The sequence below is a fragment of the Fukomys damarensis genome, unplaced genomic scaffold (assembly GCF_012274545.1).
Source record: "Fukomys damarensis isolate Sample0158 unplaced genomic scaffold, DMR_v1.0_HiC HiC_scaffold_25, whole genome shotgun sequence".
Classification (NCBI taxonomy): Eukaryota; Metazoa; Chordata; class Mammalia; order Rodentia; family Bathyergidae; genus Fukomys; species Fukomys damarensis.
Window position 1 is genome coordinate 31,623,717 of NW_022900937.1, and position 9,205 is coordinate 31,632,921.

At 53.1% G+C, this 9,205-nt stretch overlaps 1 protein-coding gene across 1 annotated transcript in view; it reads right to left on the reverse strand.

Moving 5' to 3' along the window:
* The window catches only part of Greb1 (growth regulating estrogen receptor binding 1), a gene marked incomplete at its 5' end in the record, with an annotated part of 45,740 nt that extends 36,537 nt beyond the window's left edge, over positions 1 to 9,203 (reverse strand). Inside the window, 3 exon segments of the mRNA XM_033756076.1 lie at positions 3,261 to 3,437; positions 5,843 to 5,962; positions 9,137 to 9,203. Of these exon segments, the coding sequence (XP_033611967.1) occupies positions 3,261 to 3,437; positions 5,843 to 5,962; positions 9,137 to 9,203 (364 nt within the window).
* Positions 9,204 to 9,205: the final 2 nt, after the last annotated feature.

Sequence of the window (9,205 nt, forward strand, 5' to 3'; positions counted from 1 at the left end):
ACACACACATACACACACACACATATGGAGAGAGAGAGAAATAAGGAAAAGGGACCTTTATTGAAAAAAAAAAAACTTGGCCAGGTGTGGTGGTGCACGCCTATAATCCCAGCACTCATTCGGGAGGCTGAGGCAGGAGGATCACTGTGAGTTTGAGACCAGCCTGGGCTACACAGTGAGTTCCAGGTCAGTCTCAACTACATAGTGAGACCCTATCTAAAAAAAAAAAAAAAACCCAAAAAATAAAAACTTAAATTGAAGCAACCAATTGGTTTAAGAAAAACTTATCTGGGTCTTGATTTTTTTTAAAAAAACCGAACTACTAAAAAAAAAGAAAGGTAAGATAAAATCTGAATGTGTAGCATGAGACTTCTGACAGAAAGCCCTTGTCCTTTAGAGACAGACACACCTGGAACATTTACACACAGACCAGGTGACACGGGGTCTGGAATCTGCTTTTAGAAACCCTCCCGGGGAGAAGAGGAGACCCCACGTCAGGCGGACGGCGGGCCCACTCTGTCCCCTCCAGGACCCAACTTCTGCTCGTGCTTGCCCCCAGCGGAGCTCCCACCAGAGTCCAGCCTCTTCCCAGCACCTTCGGCCCTGGCCCCTTGGCCTCACGGGGTGAGGACGCAGCACAGGACCACAGGGTCCAGGTTGAGGTCTCGCAGCTGCCTGCTGTGTGACCTCAGCAAGCCAGTCAACCTCTCTGTGTGTTCAGCGCTTCCTAGACCATGCCCAGGTCGCAGTGTACACACCTCACTGGTCATTTTACCTTCGAACCGTCTCTGGCACAGGCTGAATGCTCAGTACACACCAGCCTTGAGTATTGCTGAGCTGCTTCTGATGATATTGTCCAGCTGGCAAAATCCCACCCATTTTCAGCTCAAACCCGCCTGCCCCAGTGATCCCCAGGACCGCTGATCTTCTGGGAGAGAGGTGCCTCCCAGGAATTAGTTATACAATTTTTAAATTTATTTTGCAGATCGAGCCCAGGGAGTTCTACCAGCCCCCTTTCTAAAATTTTGACTTCTTATTTTGAGGCAAGGTCTAAGTTGCCTAGGCGGGACTCGTACTTGTGACTCTCCTGCCTCAGCCTTCCTAAACCCTGGGATTTCAGGGAAGCACTGGGGTTAACAGGCTGGGGTTGGAAGATGTATTGGGAAATGACTGATTGTTTTCCGGCCAGATAGGGGGTGTGATCTAAAAGCAGAGTAAATATCTATTTTTAATAATTCATGACAATAAAAGCCACACTGCCACGAATCCCTCTCCAAATCCTCCCCTCACTGCCAACACACGCATCCCCTTGTCCTTGGCAAAGTGTCTCAGTGCAATCAGTTTTCCTTAATTAACCATCCACCTTCTGACCTCCCCCTGTGTTCTTCTCTGACATCCAAGCCGGTTGAGGGGGATTTCCTGGCAAAACCCCGATGCGCATCTCGGTCACTGAAACGGGCCACCTGGGCCCTGCAGCCTGCGGGTTTAATTGCAGGAAACCTGAACAGGCCGGGTGGGCTCCCAAGCGGGGCATAGAGACTGCTTTAAAGGAGGAACGCAGTCATCACCCCGCACGGTCAGCTCTGGGTGAGCAGTTAGCTAAGCCGGCTTCCCTGCCAGCGCCCACCCAGGGGCCACCCAGAGTGGAGGGTCCCTTGGATCCCAATACGCCGTGGGCTCCAGGCACCTCTGCCGCAGCCACCACCGCTCCCTGCATCCCCCTCCTGTACACCAGCGACATAAATGTGCCCCAAGAACCCACCGGGGCAAGAGCCACCGGCTTGGGGGCCACGTGAAGGACCCCCCCTGGGGTTTTTAAGTCCTGGTGCACGTGGGAAATAAGCAAGAGGCCACGAGGGTTTAACCCAGATTTGTCCCCAGAGTCCCGCAGTTGGATTTGGGTGGCTGCACGGAGCGGGTCCCGGTCAGCCCTTCCCCCCATGGACCCAGAGCCACAAGGCTGGGCAATCGCCTCGCACTTCCAGATGGTGGCCCAAGGGCCACCTGGAGACCCCAGGTCAGATGCAGTACCAGACTCAGTCCAAACTCAGGATACCCCAATATCGCGGAACGTGCTGAACGCATGATTGTTCTAAATTAAAAGCTAGCGGGGCCAGGGATTTAGCTCAGTGGTTCAGCCAGCTGCCTCGCAAGCGCAAGGTTCTGAGTTCAATCCCTGGTACACTGCCCCCGCAAAAAAAGCTAGGGATGTCAACACCAGAGGGAAATCTACAGCTCCTGACCTTGACCATGACACAGGGCCTTGTAATACAGAGAATGAGAGCAGAAATAGCTAGGCCTGGTGGTGCATGCCTGTCATCCCAGCACTCTGGGAGGCTGAGGCAGGACAGTCGCAACTTCCAGCTCAGTCTGGGCAACTTGGTGACTTAGCCAGACCCTGACTCAAATTTAATGAAGAAAAAAAAAAAAAAAAAAAAAAAAAATTACAGGGGAATCTGTGCCAGAGTCCATGGCGGAGCCTGGAAAGGAAGGGGCAGAATGCACATGGGCCCCTTGCCCCAGCCACCACCTGGGCATTCAAGGCCAGCCAGGTGACCCACCTGTCACACAGGTGGCCACTTGGGAAGGGAGGTACGTGACACATTCATGAAAAGCTGGACAGTGGGATGGTGGCCATTACAGGAAGACAGTCACATTTTAAAATAACCCCCACGTTCCTCCCAATCTGCAGCAATGACCTATTGGCAATAAAAGAGTTAAATCCCCCAATCCTGCCCCCAAGCACTCTAAGAAACCCTACTCAAGTGCTGCCTGAACAGCAGGAGATAAAGACCAGTCTCTCTCTGTGAGAAGGGGCCTTCCGTGAGGAGGCCAGGGCAAACGACCTTGTGAATTCAGAACACTTCTGTACGAGAGTCTAGTCACGGTGCAGATGTTCCTGGAAGATTAACGAGGAACAGGGTGCCCCAGAAAGCACATTTCTGAGACATCTACATTTACTAACCCAGCCCACATCTCTCTATGCAACTCAGGCTGGTCTCAGGCTCTCAGCGATCCTCCTGCCTCAGCCTCCCAAGTGCTAGGATTACAGGCGTGCACCACTGCGCTGGACTTTCAGTCCCTTAGTAAATTCCAACCTCTCGCCGTGGCCATAGGACTCCCGTCTTGGGACTCACCCGCTCTCCCCCTTGGCAGTGTCCACCGATTGAAGCCAACTCTTCTCTCCTTATTTAGCCCTTGGTAAGTCTTTGTGCCACCCGAGGCACCGCCACAGCCCTGGTCCCCCAGGGGGCACTCACCGAGCAGGGCGTTGTGGCCGCTGTCATCCGGCAGGAAGCGCTGGTCCACGGCGCACACCAGCAGGTGGCCGGGCAGCCCGGGGGACTTGGCGCCCACCAGCAAGAAGCCCGCGGGGACCTCCAAGGGCTCGCTGGACACGGACACGAGGCGCAGGTCCTTCCCAGCCTGGCAGAACCCTGGTAGGGATGGCAAGGTCACACGCAGCCCAGGGGCCTCGGAGCCGGGGTCACCGCAGCAAACACAGGAGCAGCCCTTACTCTGGGTTAGGGCGCAAAATGAATTCTGAGAGAGACGATCACAACTGTGGGGCAGCGCCCTGCCTTAAAGAAGGTCAAGCTTGAGACGTGGGTAGGAAAATGGCTGCACCTAGAGACCAGAGGGTCGAGTGAAGAGGGTGAAAGAGTTTGGATTATTACACGTGTGCACCAAGCTCCAGGACGAGTGTCCTCGTGGATGGATAAAACATACTCCGAAATCATGACTAGTTATGCATGACACCAACCCCAGAAATTAGCTCCTGTTGCTGCTCAATACACATTAATATGCAAATGAAGCCTAACAGGGGAAAACAATTACACAAATGATGACAAATTAAAATGTAGACCACAGCTGGGCATGGTGGCGCACACCTGTAATCCCAACACTTGGGAGGCTGAGGCAGGAGGATCACTGTGAGTTCGAGACCAGCCTGGGCTACAAAGGGAGTCCAGGGCCAGCCTGAACTACACAGGGAGACCCAGCCTCAAAAAACAAACAAAATGTAGACAGCCAGGTGTAGTTGCTGCACACCAGTAAACCTAGCTCTGGGGAGGCTGAGGCAGGAGGATCGCTGTGAGTTTAAGGCCAGCCCAGGCAAGAGAGACCCTGTCTCAAAAAATAAAAACAAAACAATGTGTGTTTTAATGTAGACAACATAAACCCATAAGAAATCGGGGGTGATTTCACATATTTTTAATGTTGCATTTTACATACACAGAAAAGGTGTGAGCACAGAGGGCTTGTCCTCTTTCCCCTTTTGTTGTTTTGTTTCGTACTGGGGATTGAACTCAGGACCCTCTCACTGAGTTCCATCCCTGGCCGTTTTTTTATTTTACTTTTTAAATTTCGAGGCAGGGTGTTACTAAGCCACTAAGTGGCCCAGGCTGGGCTGCAACATGCGATGCTCCTGCCTCAGCCTCCCAGAGTGTAATGATCGTAGGCGAGCTCTACCATGTCCAGCCCTCTATACCTTCAGAACCTTTTCAATATATTCTGGGTTCAAAAAATTTTGGGTCCCACAAGGTAGGAGAGGGGGAGGGCTCAGCTCTACCTGGCTTTGCCCTCTGGGCTCTGGCCACCTGAGGACGCATGACCAAGGCAGGTGCCACCAGTTTGCTTTGTTTCCTCCAGGATGTCCCTGCCCCTGAACAGCATCCCGAGGCCAAGCAAGGGGGCAGTCCGGGTCCCCAGCAGGGGACACAGCACCGGCACAGTCTGATCACTCCTGCACACTCTGGGCCACCCCCTAATCAGTAATGTTCCCCAGATGGGCAATACCACACCTCCCATGCATCCCACCTTCTGCTTTTTCCATAGAAGTTTCCTGGCAAACTCCTACAAATCCTGCAAAACCCCAATAGAGGAAGCCTCCCGGAAACTCTTAACCTGCATCTGGAAACTTTCCTCCACTCTGAGCATGCTGGCTTGTCCTGGCCCCAGCACCCAGCCCTCGGAGTGCAAAGCATCTGGCTCCCCAACAACAGGGGGCTCTTGAATCATCTGTTTCCACATCTCCAGAGCAAGAGCTAAATAACATGAGGTGTGATTGCAATAGTGTCTGCATTTTTACAAATGTGTTACTGTAAAGGCCACACTCCCACGAACCCTTCAACACCCCCACAGCTCTGAACACACTCGTCCCGTCGTCCTGGCCACTTCCTGCAGCAGCTCCGGAGTCCTCTCTCCTGAGGGTCTTTAGCTGCGCTGTCCTGGCTGCCTCCACGTCCTGAGTGGATTCAGAGCATCTCCCTTTCGTGGTCACTGCGACTTCCCAAAGAGCCGGGAGCCGCAGCGATACCAGACCCAGTGACTAAGTGGGTGAGGACGCAGCACCGTGTCTTTCCATGGGGCGGTGGGAGGTGGCAGTCACTGGATCTTGACCACACCTCATAAAGACATTGTAATAACGTTACAAAATTCGTTTCACTTTATTTTAAACATTCACCATATCTTCAATCCCACCATGGGTTCTGCTCGTTCCGCAGTGAATTACTAAGAGAAATTGTGCTCCTTGTAACCAGTTCCGAGTAAGTGGGCTGTGGCAGCGGCCCTGGAGTGAGGGCGTGTTCTAGGTTTCAAAGCACCGACTCCCAGAAGTGCGTTTCTGGGTCCCGAACCACCTGTGGAGGACAGCATCGCCCCAGGGGGCCTGGATACAAGCCGGGAATGGAGGGCGCCTAGGGCGCCCAGGGCAGGTCTGGGCATGGTGCACACGCCTGTGTGCCTACCAGTACTTGCGAGGCTGAGGCAGGATGATTGCCACAAGTTGTAAGTCTCAAAATAGTAAGAATTAAAATTGAGAAGGGGGCAGATAGAGGCTTACCGTCTATGGTACAGCACCCCTCAGGAGGAGGAGCCAGCGGGTAGGGGTTCGGGGCTCCATTGGTTTCCAGCCCTCCTTCTTCCTCTTCTTCCTCTTCGCCATTGTCCACTCGGCTGCCCCCTGGAAGTAGGGAAGAAGAGCGATGATTTAAGCAGCCAGCTGCCATCCAGGCCGGGTCTTGTCCTCTCCGCAGAAAGTCCAAGGAAACCAGGGCCCAGGATCCCAGAGACTAAAACCTGGGGAGCCCCCCTGCCATCCAGGCCTCGGGAGGATGGGCAGGTTCCAGGTTCCTGGGCAACTTAGTAACATACCTATCCCTTGTCTCGAAACTTAAAAACAGAAAGGCGGCATCTATACATTGCTCTAAATAATCAGTACAACTAAGTGTCTCACACATATATACATGAAATAGCCATTCCGGAGGTCTCCGGAATGTTCCAGGTGATTCCAGAACATTCTAGAATAGGGCCCATTGCTCTGTGGCTTTCAGAAACCATTTAAGGAAAACAGTATCTTGGGAAGAATGGGAGGGTAGAGATGGTCAGGAGAGCCTGAATTGGAAACCCCACTACTCCCTGGCCTCTGCTCCATCACTACTGTGGCCTGGGCCTCCTGGGGCAGCCCCAAGTTCCTGGAGGACACGGGTCTCTGACCCCTGGTCGCTGTACCGCAGGCTCCCAGCTAAACACTTCACACAAAAGCAGAGCTCTGGAAATGAAGGGGACCCAACTGGGCCCGGAGGTCGTCTAGAATTGTGAGAGGGCGGTCAAGAAAAGGGCCTCGGAGCTGGTGCAGAATTTCCTGATGTGATCTAACCACAGGCCCCAGGCACATAACCTCCACATGCCCACCTGGTTAAAGGTGCTCAAGGGGCTGAGCATGGTGGCGTACAACTGTAATCCCAGCACTCAGGAGGGTGAGGCAGGAGGACTGCTGTGAGTTGGAGGCCAGCCTGGGCTATAGAGTGAGACCCTGACTTGATAATTAATAATAATAATGATGATATTCTGTCTGTAAAGCTGCCATGCGTCTGTAAGCCAATCCTCCAGCACCTCCAGGGAGTCGCCTTGCATTGTGGGCATCTTCTATGGAGCAGAAAAGAGAGAGAAAATCCCAGAGGAGAAACAGCAGCCCCCAGCCGGGCCAGGGTGAGGGTGCGGGAACTGAACAGTCCTGCATTGTTCTGCAGCCCCAGAGGAGAGGGATTCAGGCTCTGGGAAAGAAAGAGCCAGGAGGATCTTAGCCCCAGAGAGTCAAATAGCTTCCAGTCGGGCGGCAAGAAGCAGGACTAAAGGTCAGAGGTCTGCCCCGGACATTCCAGGGCTTTTGATGGGGTCGGAGGCCGCCTGAGCACCGGCAGACAACCAGACGTGGAGTGGACCGAGGTCCCTGTGGGGCGCGGCCTTCGGGGGTGGCAGACAAAGCCTGCGGGCCGCAGGGGTCAGGGTGGTGACAGGGAACCCGGGAGCCTGAGAGCCAGAACCCCAAGTGGAGAAACGAGACAGGGCTGGCACTGTGAGGAGTTTCATTAACACACACGCTTGGCCCACAGCGCGGTGCCTTCCTCGTGACAAAGCCGGCAAGGTGTAAAAAGTTTCTCCTGCCTGGGAGGGAGGTGCTGGGTGAGAGTCCTGAGTCAAAGAACAAAGGGTTCAGAGTCTGCTGCTTCACCCACACAGATACCGAACTGGATCCCAAGGGTGCTCGGTCCCCCAGCATCCGGGCCATAAAAACCACCTGCAACGCGGCTGCCTGGGGACAGCCCAGGAGGAGAGAAGGAAAAGGTGATGGGGGTGGGGGGACAGACAGACAGACAGACGGAGGGCCACAGCCGAGCAGGAGTCAGGGCGCGGCTGAGGGCTGGGTTTATGGAGACATTTAGCAAAGCGAGGAAGGAAGGAGGAGACCACAGAATTCAGGAATCCCTAAGAGTCAGCTGCCCCAAAATGCAGGCTCTAACATCTTTGCTAAGGGTTTCTGAACTCCGCTATATCCAGGTGCCAGAAAACACAGGTATTTTCTGTGTGAATACCAAAGACTTTTTGGTTTTCCTAATATGTAGTTTGGACCAGAACGTCGTGTGTTCCTAGACCCAGGTCCAGCTCTGTTGGGTCCTTACCTGTGCCCCTTGCAAAGCTAATTTAATAAGAACTTCATTTGCTTGTTTTTTGTTTGCTCTCACAGTACTGGGGATTGAACCCAGTGTGCCCATACAGGGCAGCATCCCTAACTTCCCTTTCATTATTTTACATTTTGAGACAGGATCTCACTAAATTGCTACATTGCCCAGTCTGGACTCCAGTTCGCGATCCTCACGCTTCAGCCTCCCAGAATGCTGGGATGACAGGCACGCGCCACATGCCGGCTGGTGAGGACATTTTAAAGAGAGGCAGGGAGTCGTCCCTGCTAGGGTGCAGAACTGTCAGAAGAGCACTGTGTTGTATATGGGGTTTTGGCTTTTTTTTTGTACCGGGAATCAAACTCAGGAGCTTGCACTTGTGAGGCAGGGGGTGGAACCACTGAGCATTAAATCCCCGGCCCTTGTCAGAAGATCACTGTGAGTTCAAGCCCAGCCTTAGCTTGCAAAGCGAGACCCTGTCTCAAAAATAAATAAATAAATAAGGCATAAGCTTCCAAAAAGAAATACTGAAACTGCAGCTGTCTCGTATTGTAGATTGTTGTGGGCTTACTGTCGACATAAAAATACACAGCTATCAGAAACTCCAGGGCTGGGGATGTAGCTCAGTGGCACTGCACCTGCCCTGCAAGCGCAAGGTCTTAAATTCGATCCCAGTACCCAAAAAAAAGAAGAAGAAAAAAAAAAAAACTCCAACCATTTGATTCTCTGGATAATTAAGTAAAACCTAAAGTAAGGCATCCCCAAGCCTGAGGACGATTTATTTATTCCTGGCATGAGATAATTCGGTAAAAGATTGCTCCCAGTTCTTAAAAGTGTCTCAAGCGTTCTCCTCGTGGCTGCTACCCTAAGAAATTACCTGGACACCTTTACCAAAACGCAGCCCCGAATCACAGGACAGAGAAAACAAATATCTAGAGGGTCAAAGGTGTGTTAGAAATTCTTCCCAAAGCTTTCCAGCGTCGGAAAAGACCGCCAGGAACAGCAGAGCGGAGGGAGTCCTCCTCCTCTTCCTGTTCCTCCCAATATTGGGCCGCGCACTTTGTTGGCTAAAACTTTTACTTTCAGCCCGGCGCCGCCCACGATTCTTGTCCGCGGGACCCTGACCCTGCCGGCCAGCCGCACGCGGGGGAAGCCGAGGGAGCGCGGTCTCCTACCTTCCAGCGAGGCCAGCTGCGGCTCGGCCTCCAGGTAGAGCCGGGAGAAGACGGGCCGCGGCACCAGGG